Here is an 18989-nt window from a genome sequence, read left to right on the forward strand (position 1 = left end):
GAAAGAAAGCAAGAAAACACCTGCAGGAGGGGAGGGCACACCGCACCAGAGAGTGCACCACGGTACCGAAAGAAATGGGCATCCGCGAGCTCGACCGGGGCGCGTACGAGTGAGCAAGAGAGCGAAAGAGCTGGGCGGCAGTGAAGGCAGAAACCCTCTCCACGCGAAGCGCGGTCGGAGAAAGAAAGCGAGCAAAAGGAGATGCGTGCCGCGCGGGGGCCGTGCCGTTCGATCGAAAGAGATGCAAAAGCGCTGAAGCGAATGAAGCGATGTGAGTAAGTGAGTGAGTGCGAAGGTGCAAAAGCAAAGGTATAGCGTTTCGTGGGGCTGTGGAACAAAATGGTTTAACATAGTTTTACAGCTGGCCACGGTATCATACGCCAGTAAGCCGTCTCGCCGTCGACAGCAAACAGTCCGAGTCAGCAGCACCAGCTCCGGCGCACACGTTGTGCCAAAGTAAGCAGCAGTGTGGTCGATCTGTGTTTTTTTCGGTTAAGAAACGCGCGCGGACTTGCTTCAAAGTCATAAAGTGTCAAGACAAGGGTGAACAAACAAAAAACGGAACAGTGAATAGTTTGCAAGTAGATTGATCAATTGATCGTTAAGTGCATTGCACAGTGTAGAGTAAGAAGATTAGCAAAATTGTGCATTTTGTGTGATTTTTTGTGCTTTTGTGTGTCGTTTTTGTGGTGCATTTTGCTGCGTTTGAAGAAACCTTTTTTGTGTGTCTATAAAATAATTAAGTGAAAATTAGTACATCGTTACCAAAGTTTCTTAGTAAAAACGGAATTTTACATAAAAAACAAAACCTGCAAACGACAAAGTGCACCTCGTGTAGGGAAAGCAGAGGCGACCCGTCGCTATATCGCGGATAATTTCATTATCATTATTTTTTTGTCTTGTTTGCGTTAGCTTTAGTTCGATAGAGAAAGTCCTGCAGCACGAAGCGACGCAACAAAATAGTGTACAAAACAGTTGTAGCGTTGAACCGTTTGCACCGATCCTGGAATCAACCAGCCTGCAGGAGTAGTGCCAGCAACACAGCCATACCACCGTGCAGCAGCAAACACGTGAAAACCGCAGCGCCTCGGCCTTCCGTAAATGAGTACGGCCGGAAAATGGGGCTCGCAAACAATCTGACTCTGATCATCCGTAAGTATGGCAGTGTATGTGTGTGTGTGGGAGTACGAGGGCGTATGAACTGATTCCTGCTACTACAACACGCCCGCGGTAGCGATTAGCTTAATCTATCAAACCGATCCCAAAACGAGCGCAAATCGGAAGCCTTCCCTTTTGGCACGTTCCACCGCTCTCTGTGCGTATGTGGTCAACCTGTTTCTTGTTTGCTTCCCGCACTCCCCAGCTGCACACTGCAACCCAGTTTAGTGGTTTGCCGAGAACGGCGCAACTGGAACCGTTCCACCGGCAGTTGCGCGAGACGGGTCGGCGGGCTTTACAATACCGCGCATTGAGAGTACGCGATCGCGGGTTATGAGCGAGTTCCGTAGTGCGCACATTTGCGTGTTTGTTGTGGTGGAAAAAGAAGGCAAAAAAAGGTGCAAAGTGGCACAATATTATTCTACCCATATATGTAGGCCTTTTTTGCGCGCTTTTCTCACAGCCACAGTTAAGCGGAGTCGAGGTTTGCTGGCGCACCAGCCAAAGAGCGTCTGTGCCGAACAATTAAGAACTCGAGCGAGCCGAGTAGGGTGTCTTGGGCTGGAAGTTTTATGAGGCTGAAGCTCCCGGTGCACCGGAGTATGCATCCCATCCGATGCGGAGCGTATGGGTTGATCTCACGCAACAAAACGATCACCGTTCGTGTACGGGATCGTTCGAGAGTGAGAGATTTTATTTGGTAAACAACCCGTTACACACTGTTTGTAGGACAGTTTTAATCGTATTCGGACCGATCTGTAAACTTCCAGTAGAATGCACAGCCAATTGCAAGAGTACGTTAAGGGGTACACTAACAAGCTAACATTAAAAGCCACGTTTTGATGTAACGATTGGACACGAAATTATAACCATTTTCCAAAATTAAACCTTCCAAAGAACGACCAAAGGGAAAGGGCTCTCAAGAAGCTTACAAAGTACGCGCAGATAATCACTCCAGCCCTCTAGTTACACGTGTAGAGGAAAGAATGCCATTATCCACCAGTAACAATGCTGCTTCTCCCTTTCGAGTTCTTATCGCGGGAACTCGCGCTGACTGGCGGCATCAAATTGAAGAATTAACAGTCACAACAGAACAACAGACAGAGATCCAGCCAAATCGTTAAGGTGTTGGAAGCGAAGGCGAAAGAAAATAACCTTCTCCAGCTTCCAACAGCAGCACCAAGGGTCGGCCGATGGTCTCTCTTGCTGCCCGAGATCCCGTTAAGCGTCATCGCGTCGAATCGGCCGCGCGCGCAACGTTAATTGCTTGTTAGTCTGTGCTAGGGTCTTATGCGCTTATACCTTTGCGCGTGCAGTGGCTCCATCCCCTCCATCACAGACGAACACAACATCGTCCCGTAACTGTTTCCGTCCACTCTGTCGCTTTATCATCTAGTTGACGCGTGCAGTAGCAGCAGCAGTTGATGCGATCGCTCCAGACAAACACCGGTCTATGCCCTTGACCAAGTCCCGGGATGATAATGTTGCAATTCTTGCTTCCTCACCCGCAAGGTTGCTACCACTGACCCAATCTTTGATGTGTCAAACCGGATGGATGAGATTGAGATCAAACACCCCCCCCCCCCCCCCCCTCGATACGATCGTCACACTAGATAATGTAAGAATTTTACGCCTATTACGTGAGCTCCACACCAAATGCGAACAGAGCCGTGTTTTGGAGCATGTTTTGGCATCTTCACGACGCAACCAAACACACAACACAACCAAAGTGCCAGCCACCAAGTACCGTTTTTATTCGTCTCCGGCAGGCAGCGGTTCTTTCTCCACCAGCCTCACCGATGAGATGAAGTCATTAGTATCAGCTGGAATGTTTTGTTTCCAGTTTTCTGGCCGAGGATCTCGAGCCCGCGATCAGCATTTTGGCACCAACCAACCCGGTCCAACCAGCGTCGCCCAAGAACAAACCATGGATATTTATAGCATCCGGTTACGGTTCGACTCCAGGCGCTGTGGGTTTTATATATCATCGGGCCGGACGGTGGTCTTCCAATGTTCCTGAGCGCTTGCCGGAATGCTCGGAGACATCCAATCAGGCCCCCGTTGTCGAGGGTTGCCCACTGCCATAAGTCAACCCTGCTTAGGTCGCACACACACTCTGAGGAGATTCACCTATGAGAGAGGACGCTTCACTTCCATTTGCCTATCTTTCTGCTGCGTGTGGACGCATTCATTAATATCTTAATCGCGCATACTCTCTGTCTCTCGCTCCAACCGAGGGTCCGTTCTGTAACGCTGAAGCTGTAGCTGTAAAATATTCTTAATTAGCTACACCGCCCTTCTCCCTACGGGAACCTTTTCTCCAAAGTTTTTCACCCCTTTTGTGCGTGTTTTCTACAAGAGAACCTTCGCTGTAAGCCGGTGACGATATCATTTCTCATCCAAATTATGTTCTCAGCGACCGTTTTCGGCCCGCGGACGACCCCGCAAAGAAAACCCCTTCCCCCGAACCAACACCAACACACAGGTACGGGATTAATGCGGTGCTGATTTTATGATACTTTCTGCACCGATACGCCAGAATCCTACTGTCCCGTGTGCGGTGAAGGGTGACGAGTGAAGGGTTACACAAGGAACACGTTTGTGTGCAAATTTATTGACCATCGTCGCCGCGAACGCTAGCCAACCGGTCGCGCGCTCCCCTATCCCACGTTTTGGCTTTTGGGAGCGTTGTTTGTTGGCTAATGTGTACAAACGAACTGAAGGAAATGACAGTTTTCCGCAATTTGGTGCGGATTTGGCGTGTTGGAAAACATATTAGCCGGGATGAACAAGCTTAATATGGTAATGAGCTTTGGGACGACGGTGAGCTTGCTTTATCAGGGGGCCAATAAACATTTTGCAAACGCTGGAGGTATTTGGGAAGGAATTTTAAACACACCATCAGCAAGAATGTTATGACATTCTTTGTCATTTGTCTTGGGGTACCACAGAAAAAAACACAGAAAAGGAAGGAAAGACGGTGTGTGGGAAAATGTAAAAATAAAAAACGTTATCTCCGGCAAAACCCCATTAGCTAAGAGTGATTTAATCGAACGTGCCAGCAGTCAATCAGCCCTAGTTTGTGGCGATCTTATCTTGATGTGTTTGAATTATGCATCACCTAACCAGGTGCTACCAGAGCAGAGCACTAAATAGAATCAATTGCGTCACTGACCGCTAATCGATCATGATCTATTTCTTCTCCCCAATCGAACTCCCCAACAAAAAAACTGGCCCAATCAGCGATCATGTGTCTGCGGTGCGGTGGTTTTGGAAACATACTTAACTTGGAATTTAATTAAATAATCTTTCATCTCCCGGTTGATTGGCTTCATTTCCTTCTTCCGTTTGAGCCGCAGCGGGAAAAATAAGCCACCTTACCAAACAACACCTCCCCATATCAGAGCTAATCAATTCTCACCGCGCTGCGCGCTGATCTACTCTAACGTAGAGCGTTAAATTGAGCAAACTGGAAACGGCGGCAGCCTAAAATAAGATTTGATCCAGACTCACAGCAAACCAAAGGCGCAAAGGGAAGTGAGCGAGGGCACCTCGCTCGATAACTAATTAACCGACTGACTGACTAACCGATTGGCTGCCACCAATTTCTGCCACCAAGCGCTCGCACGAGCGCTCGCACCGGGGCCGAATTTTTTCCCAAGCCAAGTGCTTAGATGTGTGGGAGATTTAAAAGCATCAACTCATCATCCCCCACCAGAGGCTGGGAAGGGTTGGACGATCCAGCCCGAAACTCCAACAACCCAGCTCCACACACTGCTCTCCTTTCAACATGTTTCTGTTCTCCGGTGGATTAAAATGCACGCCCGCCTTGCTCTTGATACCCCTTTCACTAATTTGGCATCAATTTGGCACCGATTCATGCCACCCGTGCTCCAACGCTCCTATCGCCATCCCCATTTGCGCCAAGGCCAAACACCGAGGGGGCCCTTGCGCACGGTGCCGATACCTGCTGCGATTAGTGACGCGGCAGCATAATATGATTATGATCCGGATTTTGTGCAGCCTCACCGGCCATAACCCGCCCTTGCACGAGGGGCGCGTTCCCATTTCTTTTTCCTAAGGTAAGACAGAGGGTAAGAGCGATGATGGCGAGCCTTTGCTGTGAAACGCGCTCATTCAAATGCTGATGAGCTTCCGCAAAAGCCAAGTGAACTAAATCGAGTGTGTGTGTGGTGTTGGGTTGTATCCCGCAGACAGACGACGCGTGGTGTGTGTTTCGCCTCTCCCTTTTTGCCAGAGGCCAGGCCGGGAGGCGAGCCTTATCACGCTGGGTGTGACTTACATCTACGTGTCTTTTTTTCGCCATTCTCTTCCGCCCCGTGAGTTTTGGAACACGGAAAGGCAGCAAAAAACACGGTATACTTTTAACATTAACATGAGTGTCAAATCCAATCATCATTGGTGGTGTGAGTTATGCTTGCCTGACGGCGACAGTTTTCCCACGCTCTCGAACGGGATGTGGTTGGGATGAGAAAACGAAATCATTCCTCCGTTCCCCGCCGACAGTGCAGATCACTTTCATGAGCCACCCAAACGAAAGACTGACAAACCGACGCAGCAAGCAACGAACCCGCCCGCGACCGCTCGTGTCAAACTGTGACGACTGTTTCCCCCAATCAGCTACAACCAACCAAGCACACTAACGCTAACGCTTTTCTTCTTAATCTCTGCTCCCGTTACAGGAATATGGCTGGCTGTAATTATCTTCCAGTACGGTCACAGCGAGAATGTCGAGCCGAGGGCACTAGAATTATCAGTAAGTAACAGCACAGACAAAGCAAAAACGCCGCATTTCTTCCCCGCCACATTTTCTAGTTGGAAGAAAACACATTGCGCTCCCGTCTCAAGAATTTCACACCGTAATCGCTGTTTTGGGGGTGCAAAGGTGGTACCGGTTCTTCGGGCATTTGTTTGTTCTGCTTCAAACTGCTATCTAATTACATGGGGCCTTAGCTTCCCCCAGCTTAACAGTAAACGCGGGGAAATGCAATTAACCAAATGCACTTTGCATGCAGGCGTGGTAATTAAATTACTTCTAAATCAAGCCTCATTATGACGTCAGGCCGTGGAAGAGGGTGGAAACATTCTTGTAGTTCGGTATCTTAATTTTCATCTGCTTCAATTGCGCATCGCTTTTTCAGCCTTCTGAATGCATTGCAGCCCTTTTTGCTTTTCACACGAAACCAACATTAGCTTGTGTGATTGGGGGGAAAAGATAAGCTACGAACAGAACATCGCATTGGAAATTAATTAGTAATGATTGTTTTTCAAGGGAAAATACTTCTGCTGCAAGTTCTCATCGCTTTCTTTACTGTTTTTTCATTATTATTCTTTGGGCGTGCCAGTTTATTGCCCTTCTATGTTTCAAAACGACCCCAATGTCCTCCTTCCCATCTATTAAGCAATTCTGTGTAATTTCTCCGGAAATCATAACCTTATCCTTAACTAATTTAGTTCACGATCATCATTCCCTCCATCGTGCCATAATTAAATCGTCCAAAAACCATAACCAACAATAACCAACCAAATCGTGTCCATTCCGGAACACGCTATCCGATCCGCAACAGGGAAGCAATAATAACGTCCCCGTGCAGCGCTACTGGTAAACTTTCAATCTTTTCATGTCATCGGATCATTTGCATGCTCTTATTTCAACAACCCGGTGTGTGATCGTGATGGACGAATTATTTAGCTCCTGGGAAAAAACAAGCCACAGCCGATCAACAGCCAGGTAGAGCCGGGATTTACGTGTTTTATCAGCCGCTCCAGTCTGCTCGCACGACGGAAATGGCTCTATTAAATCCATTTCACCACTGTCCATTTTCCATCCGCAAAACGCTTCCAAACCGTTTCCTGAACTGATTCATCGATCAGCAGGAAAGATCATAATTTTCCGCACTCTTCGACCAGAGAAAGGCGTCTCTGCACCGTCGCTTGTTGCTGTAAAAATTGACCCAAATTGAGGCGCAAACGATACCGACCGGTGATCTTGCCCGCATCGCAACCGATCGCCGCACACACTCAATTCCGCAACCGAAACCGTGGGATCACCGGAAGCGATAAGCCGCAGTTACGCAATGCGCTCTTTAACCGTTGGCGACGATCGCTTACTTTGCCGCCGTGATTGAGCTGTTTGCGCTTGCTGCCAACACGTTTGCGCCCGGGCGGGAAACTAAAGCTTCCGCCGAAGAGAAAACGATCCTTTCCAGTGCATAAATTAATAAGCCTTTGGACAATGGGTGGTGCACGCGAACTTAAAAATAGCAAACATGCGTGCGGAAATAATAACTGACAAAAAGGGGTCAACTCTCCAGGGGCAAATGAAAAGAAAGGAATTCATCACCGAAAGTGACCCCAAAAACACACACCCCAAAACAAGGAAACACAAAGCGTGCGCCTTCCAACTGATCTCGATTTGGGGTTTTCCCGCACACACCTTGTGTGTTCTTCCGGGCTGCTGGTAACAAGTATGGTGGAAAAGTTCAGTTCCTCCTAGGCTTCCTAGAGCATTCGAAGAAAGCCCCATAAACCTATTTGTATCGCATTTTGTTTACATCTTCGTTTGCCGAGAGAGAGACGTAAAGTGTGCGTCCCCGTAGGCTAAAGGGTTGACCCGCAACACCCTGCGGTGTTACATTTCAAATCGTTTCACCGAAAATTATTCATTCGGCGCTAAACTTATGGAAAACGCCACAGGGAAGCCACCGCCACGAGGGAGGAGCCACACTCCGGGAGGTTAATGTTTTAATTTCAGCACGAGCAGGTTTCATTAAAAGAAATGATCTATGAGCGATGGTAGAAACCTATCTACAATAGAATGCGTTGATTAATGATAAACCCTTTTCCCTTTGCTCGTTGTAGTTGATCAGAATCACATGATCACAACACCTTGCACATACTGGGAAGAGATAAATCTTCCGTAACAATTCATTAAACATACAACATACATTTCCGTTCCAATCACTAGGTATCGCACACAGAGACAGACAAATCACTTAGCAGTGCCTTTATTTCCTGTACAGCACCAAAGACAACAGCAATACACATCACAATCCTACTTCCGGAGTGAACTTATGCAAGCGTTGTAACCGAATTGCCCTAAATTTCACACGCACTGTCACTCGGTACAGCACCGACCGCACCACACACGGTCCCCAATTGGCCACAGTTTGTTTTTACTTTCATGCTAAACAATTATCGCGCACCATAATTTGGTGTGCGGGCTCATAATTTGTTCAACGCCTCCCACCACCCTGCACCGAGCGTCCCCGCCCCTTTGTGCCGAAAGTGCATCTTTCTGTTTTCTGCTTATGCAAAGAGCACCACACCACGCCATTATCATAAATGAGTGAGCGTGTGCCGCACAAACCTCCCTTTTTTGCTTATGTTATGTGCACACGAGCAACATCAGCGCACACTGTGTGAGAGGAGGCCAGTGTGGAGCCTGTGTTGAGGAAGTAATTCACCAGTCGGAGAGGATCATAATAACAGACCGGTTCGTGCAAACCATCGTCTGCTACGAATTATATTAGGATCGGCAATTTGTGGCCGTTGGGTCAAGCATTAAAAACGTAACACGGTAATGGACACCCCTTTTTTTTATTCGACCCACAACGGACGACTTCCGCAAATGGTCAAATGGTCGCAAACAGAGCCACAGTTCAAAGTTTTAGGGCACGGGTTTGTTCAAAGTGAAAGCTTCTGGTAGGCGATTGCACGGTTCTTGAGGGTTTTTGTGGTGTAACGATCGGTTGCTTCATCACTCAACTTCACACCAAACCGTGATCGACCGTGATCAAACGTTCTGCGCGCCCAACACGTGTGTTACTGCTGATCGTGCGTTAAAGCGTAAGGTTTAACATTCATTTTCACAATTTAACTCAACACTTGCTGTTGATGCCGCCGTACGCAAATGGGGAAACGTACATCAAACAACACTTTCTAGCGGGTCCGTCGTAGCTGCAGCAGCAGCAGACGGCAAACATATAGCGGTGGAAAGTTGAAACATGGCGCACATAGAACGGGTCGAGGCGCAAGCTCTCTTCCCCTTCTACGTACACGCAGGGGGCCAATTGTGCAAAGCGCAAGGTCTAAATACATCGCATTAAAACGAAGAGCGGAGTGCGGTACAGCAGTTTTCACTTGTACGGAGCTATGTTGGAGCGGTGGTGATGAGCCGCTGCCCGGCCCCGTCATGTTAAACATTGAATTAACCTTCCGACTCGTTTTATTGATGCTGTGCGATGCGGTACACGCACACAGACAGACACTTTTATCCGCCTCTCCGCCTTCAGAGATGCTTAGAGGGAAATTCGCAACAATGCTTTATGATGTGATGTGTGCGCGTTGCTTTGGGAGCACTTTTGCTTTTTTGCATCTCTTTCCGTGAGAAATGGACGGCTCAGAAGTATGCCATATCCCATGGAGTTGCATAAATATGTTATTAACCGTGTAGCGCCGCTAAAGCTAACGTTGTCCAGCTGCCGTTTCCCAGGCCGACAATACGACCGGGACCGGGCGGCAGTTATGCTTGCACGGCTCGGTGATCCTAACACGCTGTCAACCTGGCGCTCAACATTTGAATGGGATTGTTGTATATTTATTAATTGTGCGTAATTTTTTTTTTTCTTGCTGCTTCTACTGCTGCTTATCCTTCCCTAACGCAACGTGTGAATTGTACGCGCAAACCGCAATGCTCATTATGCGTTATGACGGAAGGAGGCGCACCATAAATGTAGCACAAATGGGTGTTACAAAGAAGGAATGTTTGCAGTTTTTCTGTTCGCTCTTTTAATCGCTCCGGTAGCTTAATGTGGAAAATGTGAAACCAGAAATGATCTCACGCGTATTGCATCCGCGATAAGCCAAGAGCGCAACATAGTCAAGTGCTACAAGGCTCTGAGACCGAATCAGCAAACGATCGATCAAAGCTTAACGGGTTCATTACCATGGTGATGGTGATCATGCTTTGGTTGGTATTGAAATTTGCTCTCCCATTTCAAACGAGCACACGATAACGATCTCGCAATGTGTCATTGATCTTTTGCATTCTTCAGCAAACTCTCATACCATTGCTGCTTGAATTCCATTTAAGAACCGATTCGTCGAATCGTCAAACTACCGGAGAGACGTAGACATTTATCTATTTCAATTCGGAAATGATAACGATCAGCCGGGTAATCGACACGAGCCAGCAGACATGATTAACGGGTCTCGTTCGCCATTCTTTGCCGATTTCTAGTTTCTTGTGCTCTTCTTGCTGGTTTGTGAATGTTTCCCTTGTTGTGCTAATTTACTATGACAACTCTCTTATTTGGATGGATGAGAATTTCGCAACAACAACAAAAATCCCCGACATAAGATCGCAACAAACTGGGCGTGACACGTATAAAGAACTAACTGCAACCTATCATTTTGCCTGAATTTAAGCACCGTTTATAGCTGGGTATTCTCCCCCCGGGAGGGAATTTTGTTGTTCCAGTTCCAAGCTTTAAATTCAAACTAGACCCGCGCGCCTGGACAATGTTTCGGAAGTCGTAACATGGGGTGGGGGGACATTTTTATCTGTTCCCTCCCGGGGGTAGGGAAGCACACGAGGCAAAGTGATGACAGATGATTGATATTTGGCGGCACACATGACAGCTGATCGCAGGGAGAGAGATCGCTGAACGAACACGGCGGACACGAATAGCTATTTTCGGGGCTGCAACGGAATTGGCCGCTGGGCGAAAATTAATTCCCCGTTTTAGGACCACCCAAAGCTGCGACCACGTGAAACATTCGATTGGTGGAGAAGAACAATAGGAAATAAATGTAAAAGTAATACCTTTGTAATTAAATTAAATTCCTATGCTGAAACGTGCCACTTAAACATGGATACGTTCATCATCATCCCGGGCTGCAAAGTGGTGGGGAAATAAATTAGCAAACTCCCTGCTCTTTTGCTCTACTTTTGTCGTTCGCACACGGTTTGCTTCATTTGCAAAAAATACACGGTGAAACAATTTACATACTCTTTTTTTCGCTACTTGCGTATACAGTAATCAGTGATAGTGTGTAGTAGAATAAGGTGAAGATTTTATTCATTTTAGTCTAAAAGAACTCCTCTACTTACCGACGACAAGGTTATGTCGGTTGTAAATCTGCTTCTCCCGCGAGAGCGGCAGAAAAGAAAGGGGATGCAGCTATTTTAATTGAAACTCCCGGTCCAATTGTTATGCATTATTCATGGCATCTCCTGCTCGCCAGCGCTTGCCCTCGAGGGTCTCGCCAAACGCCCAACTAACCTACTGTAACCACTGACCCAGTGGGAAACGACTTTGGACCTTTTCTGGCGAATGCACTCTCCTTCTGTCACAGCGACGTCAAAGGTTTAACGAACCATTAATTCCAAAACCCGGTTCGAGAGTTTATCTCACCACGTGATCGGTAAACGGTGCTGGGGCCTATTCTAATGCTTTTTGATTAGAGAGCAAAGGAAACATCTTTAGCCAAAGCCAGTACGCAGCTTTTGGATGTTTAATAAGGCATACACCCTTTCGGTCGAGTGGATGATTGCGTCTTTATAGCTCTAGAAAGTTGAATCTTTCCAGGCGATCTTCGTGTTATGGTTAGCAGAGTGAAACATCGAGCCTCTGACCTTTAGAAGAGTGACTAATTTCTAGAATGGAGCACACTAATTCCATACTCTCTATCTGTCTAATTAATTGCTTGGGCTGGAAGTGTCCAGTATTAGGCTAAACAATCCCAATCTTGTTGCCTTGTAATAACATAGCTCACGTGAACCGATCTGAACAAGTATGCCGACTTGAGTCATTATTATAACGGAAGAACCATTCGGGTTTTCCTTTTTGTAAGTGATCTTTTTGCTTTCCAGAATAGCACTTTGCTTTGTAAGTGTTGTCGAACAGAGCAAACAGTTCCTTCGTGAACCTCATAAAAGAAAATTTATGGTGAGAAAAGAACCCATTTCGAATGAGATCTTTCGTTTGTTTGCACAGTAATTAATTCCAAAAAAATAAAGATTTATACTCATGTTGGACGATGCTGCCGATGTTTGCACAAATTGCCACCCTTAAGCAGTTCAAATTGCTCTGCGAAACAGATGTAACGGAATCGTGATTCTTAATCTACGTGTACCATTTGTAATGTAGTTTCGCAATGTATAAATAAGACAGCGAAGGCCCACTCTCTGGCAATAAAACCACCTGTCGTTTGCACATAATCGATCCAATTTTCATCGCGACCATCGAGCTTGAATCGTTTGCAGCCAATCGTCGGCAAAACGCAGTCGCCAACCCACGTCTTCGATTCAATTACACAGTCTGATTGGCACGGACGGTTGGGAAAATGATCAAGCATCGCATCTCCCCGAGTGAAACCCCGCTACAGAACGGCAGCAGCAACGCAACATCGAGCGCATTTCTCCTGCCGTAAGCCGCAACACAGCACGCAAAAACGTTGTTTGGAAAGCAGCCAACAAGAGAAACACACACAAAAAAAACAGCTAAATTCCTCCAGTAATGTGAGCTTCTTTTTTTCGTTTGCATTTTATGATCTGCATCGATCGCAGTCTTAGCTGTGCAGGGTTAGGGGAGTGAAGGGAGGGAGAAACAAAAATAGATGACAAGAAACAAGCGGGAAAATCTCGCTGCAACGAATCGAAGCATAAAATCGTTGGAGTGAGCGCCATGCTCCCGCTAAAAACGTGGACATATGCACTGGTAGGAACATTTGTACGAGCAGCAGCATCGCGTGTAGACACGCAGACTAATATCCGATTTTATATATTTACTATCTTACACTGATTGAATACAAATGATGATTCGATGTTATTTTTTAATTGATCTGTATGATCGTTAATAACTTTATCGACTTGCTTTATACGATGCCTGGTTTTCTAGTTCGCCTTCATACATCTAGAGCAACATACACATTGAACATTAAATCTAATCCATTAAATAGAAAACAATCAATAGCAATGCTGTTTTCACCCCATCAACACTAATGCTTCTACCAAAGCTGAAAGAAAGGAAAAGTAAACCTTTAAAAGACCTCTTCCGTCGTATTAAATTCTCTCTCTTTTGCACCTTCTACCGCCGTGTAAGGTCAGCTTCGTAACGATTAATAAAAATCAACAGCTTTTTCCCCGCTGCTTCACGCGACTGTTGCGCTGCTCCGGTCAGATGATGACCACTGACCGGAAAATTGTAACGTTTAACGTTACAATTAGCGGGTCACATGCACACGCACGCTCGCCCGCACGCTACATCATTGTTGCGTTTCATGCTCTAATGCCGGCTTGATGTTCTTTGTGTGTTGTTTTGTTTGAAGACAATTTTCCGATGAAAATCTATTGCTTCCTCTAGCGCTATCTGCCTCCATTTAAAGCTTGATATTTTGTTTGGCAAGCCCTCGCAACCCGTTTGATCACAACCGAAAGGGCAGCACGCGATTATTATCAATTTGTTGTACACCGGTAATTTGGATGAAAAAATACTGTTTTTCTTTTCATTTTCTCTCCAATTTACAACCGTGCCGTGCAAAATCTCGCTGCAACCATCTTCAACGTTCGCTTCTCTGCGCTTTTCACCCGCCGCGGTACTACGTGTGTTGTTTTTTTTATTCATCCCACAACCCGAGCCCTAATCATGGGCCCGAGGGTGTCCGTCCGTGTAGCGGAAACGCTCGATGCGTATCGAATTTGGCGAACCTTTTGCAAGGGAAAGTCATCAGCAACACTGCTTGGGTGCGCTTGGGTTCTTACACTGGGGATGCACTCTTTTCCCGTTTCTCTCTCTCACTATGTCTGTCTGTTGTTCAAGCATCGACGAAGATTACTTTCATTTTCACTTTCGTTGGCAGCGCTAGCCATGGATGCATATTTTGCATTTCTTACTCGGTTTTTGGTTTTGCATTTGCTGATCATCTCTCCGATCATCAACACCTTCTTCGCAGGTACCATGGCGACCGATACCGTATCATGTGCCCCAGCAGCAGCAGCAGCAACAACCGCAACAATCGCAGCAACTGATCAGCGTTGCCAGCTTCGACACGACGAGCAAGGACGAACTGGTTCATATCGCACAGCACAATGCGCAGATCCTGAAGCAGTTCAACCAACCGATCGCCCAGTACAGTCAGCACGCGCAGGGTGGCATGAAGGTGCAGATCACAACGCACCAGCAGGCACCCGGGCCAAGCCCCGCGGCTACCGTACAGCAGCAGCAGCAGCAGCAGCAACATCACCAACAACAGCACCATCATCATCACCATCATCATCAACCGCAAGGAGCCGTTCCTTCCTTTGGGCACACGCCAGCTGGGCCACCTAAGTACATGACGACGCCGCTGCTGCAAACGATCTACCCGGCGGCACCGCACAAGCAACAGCAACAGTCCCCGGTGCAGTCGAAACCGTTCGTCAAGTCAGACCAGATCACCACGCTCAACATGGTGCACAGCTCGACGCCGAAGATCACCGCCGCCATCTCCACGCATGGTGCCGTTGGTGTCAAGTCTGGCAAGTTCAATGGACAGTTCAGGTAGGTAGTGGGTGCACTTTCTGCAATCTAACGTAACTTATGACTCAATTGCACGGTATCGCTTGTTTCTTCACAACCTTCCACAGGGACGTTCAACCCTCGATCGTTCAAAAGTCGACGCTCAAGCCGCACCCGGTCATGAACAAACTCCAATCCCATCTGGGCATTACCGGCTTCCGGCAGAAGCAGCAGATCGCCACTAGCTCGAACCGGCTGGAGCATTTCATCAATCCGAACCAGCTCTACGGTACCTACATCCAGTTCGGCCAGTCACCTGCCCTCAGCCCAGCCGCACTGGCACCGTCCAAAACGAAGTTCTTCGGCCAGCTGGGCTCGGGAGTTCCGTCTTTCGATACGCAAACACTCAAAAGCTTCTTCAATGCACCTGGCTACACCCCGACTGTGGGACAGTTCAAAAAGCTAAACTTTATCCAACAGCAACAGCAGCAACTTCAGCCTAGTACCAGTGCAAAGTTCTCCTTCCCGCACTTCAACCAAATCCCAGCGGATTTGGCCGAATTCCCGAAGAAGTACGTCACACCGTCGTCCGCCGAAAAGGAGCTTACCAAGACGGGATCGGGAGGACTTGATTCAACTCCGCTCTTTCCCCATCTTCCACCGAGCGTACTGACGCCCTTCTTCCAGCAAGTTCAGCAGCAACAGCAACAGCAACATCACAGCTCATCGTCATCCTCCGGCTTCATCTCCGGCAACAAGTACAACAACTTCAACCTGAAAACGCAACATCCAGCTCCTCCAGTTTCGTCGAGTTCTTCCAGCGGATCTTCCACGAAGCATAGCTTCTCGCAGGGACCGTTCCAATCGGAGCGCGAATCGTTCGGCAACTTCGGAAGTCAAGTGTTTGGTGGAGGAGCGTTCAACACCTACAGCACTCAGCAACCGCTACCGATCGAGCACAAACCGTACGAGATTGTTAAGTTTAAGGAATCTCCCGGAAAACAGCTCTCGGTCCAGTTCAACGAAATACAGGACGAGTACAGCAAGAATCTGGTCCCACCGCCTCCGAGCACACAGCAGGCATTCTTACCTACGGTGCTGAACCATCTCGCCGACTCATCGCCGAGCAAGGATCCGATCGAGATTCTGAACAAATACAACATCAACCCTCACTCGCCGCTCCAGGACGCCAACCGGTTCAGCTACGATTTCCCGCGACCAACGCCGGCATCACAAGCGGTACCCACCAGTGGGCCAGCACCGACGACCGTCAGCACGACTACCACCACGACTACCCAATTCCCGACGGCGACGACCCTGCCGAGGCAGCAGTACTACCAGCACCACTACAACCAGTTCCAGTTCCCCGGAGAGCAGAGCTTCCACAACCATCAATCTTCCTCCCCCGTCCTGGTAACACCGCTGAACGAGCTAAGCGATAACGGTTGGCTGTCCCGGGAGAAGTATCTCACGACGGAGAAACCCAACGTCTTCAAGAACCTCTTCCGCCCGGTCGGGAACGAGTACAAGCAGCACAAGCTGATGCATCCGGCCTACACCGGACTGCCACCGAACCGACGTCCCTCGGCCGCTCCCTCCTCGACCACGACGTCTACCTCGGCTAGCGCTGGGCCCACCACAAACTCCCCGTGGGATCAATCGACGGAAGAACCGATCATAACGCACAGCTTCTTCACGATCGAGGACGCGATCGCTGATCCGACGCTGATCCCGCCCAAGTCCAAGAACAAGTACAAGTACACGACCGATGCGGAGGAGGAGAATCGCCAGGAAGATCTGCAGCTGGAGATTGTAACCATTGGACCGTTCTTCGGATCGGAAGAGTCGCCCATTCAGCAGGTTGTGACGACCCCAGCTCCAAACCGAGCGCAGCAGCAGCACACAGCTTCTAAGGGAGGCAATGGGCAGCATCGCCGCAGACGTCCGAAGCCGCACCATCAGAGCAGCACGACGACGGAGTACACCACCGAGCAGGATTCAACCGAATCGACTACTAACGCCATCAGCCCAAGCATCAATGCGGTCGATGCGAACCGTAACAACCGTAACCGAATTCGTTTCCGTCCAAAGCCCATCACCACCGCAACGCCACCGATCGCAGCAATTGTGGAGACGGAGCCGGCAACTACCATTCTACCGACGCCACCACCACTGCCCACATTTGCCGTGTCCAGTGAAGAGTTTGATGGTGCGGTGATAAAGAAATTCCGCAAGAAGCCACACTTTACCAGAAATCGCTTCAATGTGCTGAGCCAGCGGGAAGAGGAGAAAAACGCCATCCTGCTCGACCAAACGGAACCCTCGCTGGCAACACCGACCTTAACGACGATTTCTTCCACCAGCACAACGACGGCAGCCGTCGTCAGTACGCCGGCGGAAGCTGCACCGTCCATTTCCCCGATTGGTGGAGGTTTCCGCTCACGCTACCGACCAGCTCCAAAGGGTAAGGATTCTCAGGAAGACACGCAACCGATCGCTGCCGAGGGTTCGAAACAGAACTCACGACTACCGAGTCGACTTCCACCGACGGCATCTTCGTCCACCGTTGCCACACTGGCCGACTCGGCAGCTGTGTTCAATTCGGACGAGTCAAGCATCAACTCTTCCGAACCACAGAACCGCACCCGGGGAGGCGAACACAACCGCCCACGGTTTAGCATCAAGGAGTATCGGAACAAACTGAACCGCACGGTTGCAAGCACCGCTGGACCGACGAGCACACTGGCACCTTCCTCTGTTGGTGGTGAGGTGGAAACGACAACGGCACCAAAGTTGCGGTTCCCTACGCGCAACCGTTTCCTGGTGAATGCACGCCTCAACAAGACGGTAGAATCGAACGACATCCTTCCAACCGGTACCGGTGCTGTGACGACGGAGAAGTCTGCCAATGAAACAACGACCAGAAGCTCGTTTAGACCACATGGAACGCGCACGTACAATCGGTTCACGGTGAAGAAACCTTCCACCGAGACACCGCAAACGTCCACGAGCTCGGGCACGACACGTGCCCAAGGAGCGAATGGTGCTAATCTAGCGAACCGTGGACGTACCAAGACGGCATACGATCAAGCCGTCGCAGCCAATCGTACCCTGAACGGCACGTACAACACAACAGCTTCGCTCATCAACCGTCGCCCACCGAAGATCACCTTAAGGCAGCGTATTCAAAACTACAATCGCAAAAAGGAGATGGAACAGACGAACACAGCAACAGGGAGTGCCAATGTGGACGAACCGTTTAAGCGCGATGAGGTAGCCGACATTCCCTCACTAGACCAGAACAGTGTGCTGGCGGCGTCCGGCGAGCAGAGCCGTCCGATCGATGATCTCGGCACGCTGGGCGATCGGTTCGATGCGTCCAACGGTGGAGCGGACAACGAGGTGACGACGCGTGCCAGTACGACGGAAAGCTACCGGCATCACGAGACGGCGATCATGAAGATATCGCCCAAAGATACGAACAGTGCCACAGCCACCAACGGTGACGATTACGACCTGAACAGTGCCTCGTCCGACTACTCGAAGCGCGTCGTCGAGCTGACCCTGTCCGGGACGGGCAGCAAGGACCGGGGTAACTTCAAGTCCGTCAACAAGGGCCTGCTGTCGCGCAAGGTGCCCGGCTACTTCACGCTCGCCACCGAGGATCCCATCCTGCCGATCGAAGCGTTCTTTCCGCAGGTGAAAAAACCTAACGGACTGCTTGCGTGATAGGGGACAAAGGATTGCGATTGCGCAAATGGAGTAACCTAAACACGTGTTACGCGACGGGATTTTCTCCGTCGCGAAACCTCATAGCAAGGGAGAGCGAACGATGATTCGTTGTTTTCTCTTTGTATTCTGCATGCGTTGGGATGTGTTTGCTTTTTGTAAAGGTGTGTGCGTGTGTGTTACAGGTAACGGAAAACACCCATGTAGTATTTAACATGCAAGTATTTAACGTGTTTTTGCAACCAGCAAACTGGGGACCATCACCGCTGCAACCACCACTCAGATGGGATGCGGTGGCGGCACGCGCACATTTGGGGCGTTTTTGCGTGCGTACATTTTATGCTACCCAAAGGTCCTTGCAAGTACGGGAATTGAGAAAAGGGTGCGGGAGAGCGAAACGACCTACGATACACGTACGCTCCCTCTCCTCTACACCTTTGCCGTTTAAGTACTGTAAATTATGCAAACCCTTTACATTTAAGTGACCTTTAGTAGTAGTTTAGTAGAAACAAAACTGGTAGCAACGGGAACGAGAAGATACGCGATAGAGAGCTGGAGACGTTTGCTCGTTGCGCTTTT

General features: G+C 48.9%; 1 protein-coding gene across 2 annotated transcripts; it reads left to right on the top strand.

Moving 5' to 3' along the window:
• The first annotated feature begins 346 nt into the window (after positions 1-346).
• On the top strand, positions 347-18834 carry LOC133393302 (mucin-2-like). 2 transcript variants are annotated; one of them, XM_061657702.1, is made up of 5 exons: positions 347-456; positions 913-1152; positions 5862-5935; positions 14137-14723; positions 14810-18834. In XM_061657702.1, exons 2-5 carry the CDS (start codon positions 1119-1121, stop codon positions 18408-18410), a joined length of 4296 nt encoding a protein of 1431 aa, XP_061513686.1. In that variant the 5' UTR covers positions 347-456; positions 913-1118; the 3' UTR covers positions 18411-18834. The 2 variants fall into 2 exon arrangements, with proteins under 2 accessions (XP_061513686.1, XP_061513687.1); XM_061657703.1 differs by having other exon boundaries at positions 366-543.
• The last annotated feature ends 155 nt before the right edge of the window (positions 18835-18989 follow it).

Source organism: Anopheles gambiae, chromosome 3, assembly GCF_943734735.2.
Source record: "Anopheles gambiae chromosome 3, idAnoGambNW_F1_1, whole genome shotgun sequence".
NCBI classification, from domain to species: domain Eukaryota; kingdom Metazoa; phylum Arthropoda; class Insecta; order Diptera; family Culicidae; genus Anopheles; species Anopheles gambiae.

Bases quoted from the DNA above. Each gene is read 5' to 3' on its own strand.
- LOC133393302 (XM_061657702.1), top strand. From the start codon at position 1,119: ATGGGGCTCGCAAACAATCTGACTCTGATCATCC. The intron at 1,153-5,861 runs GTAAGTATGGCA...CTCCCGTTACAG, and splicing joins CAATCTGACTCTGATCATCC to GAATATGGCTGGCTGTAATT. The intron at 14,724-14,809 runs GTAGGTAGTGGG...AACCTTCCACAG, and splicing joins AAGTTCAATGGACAGTTCAG to GGACGTTCAACCCTCGATCG.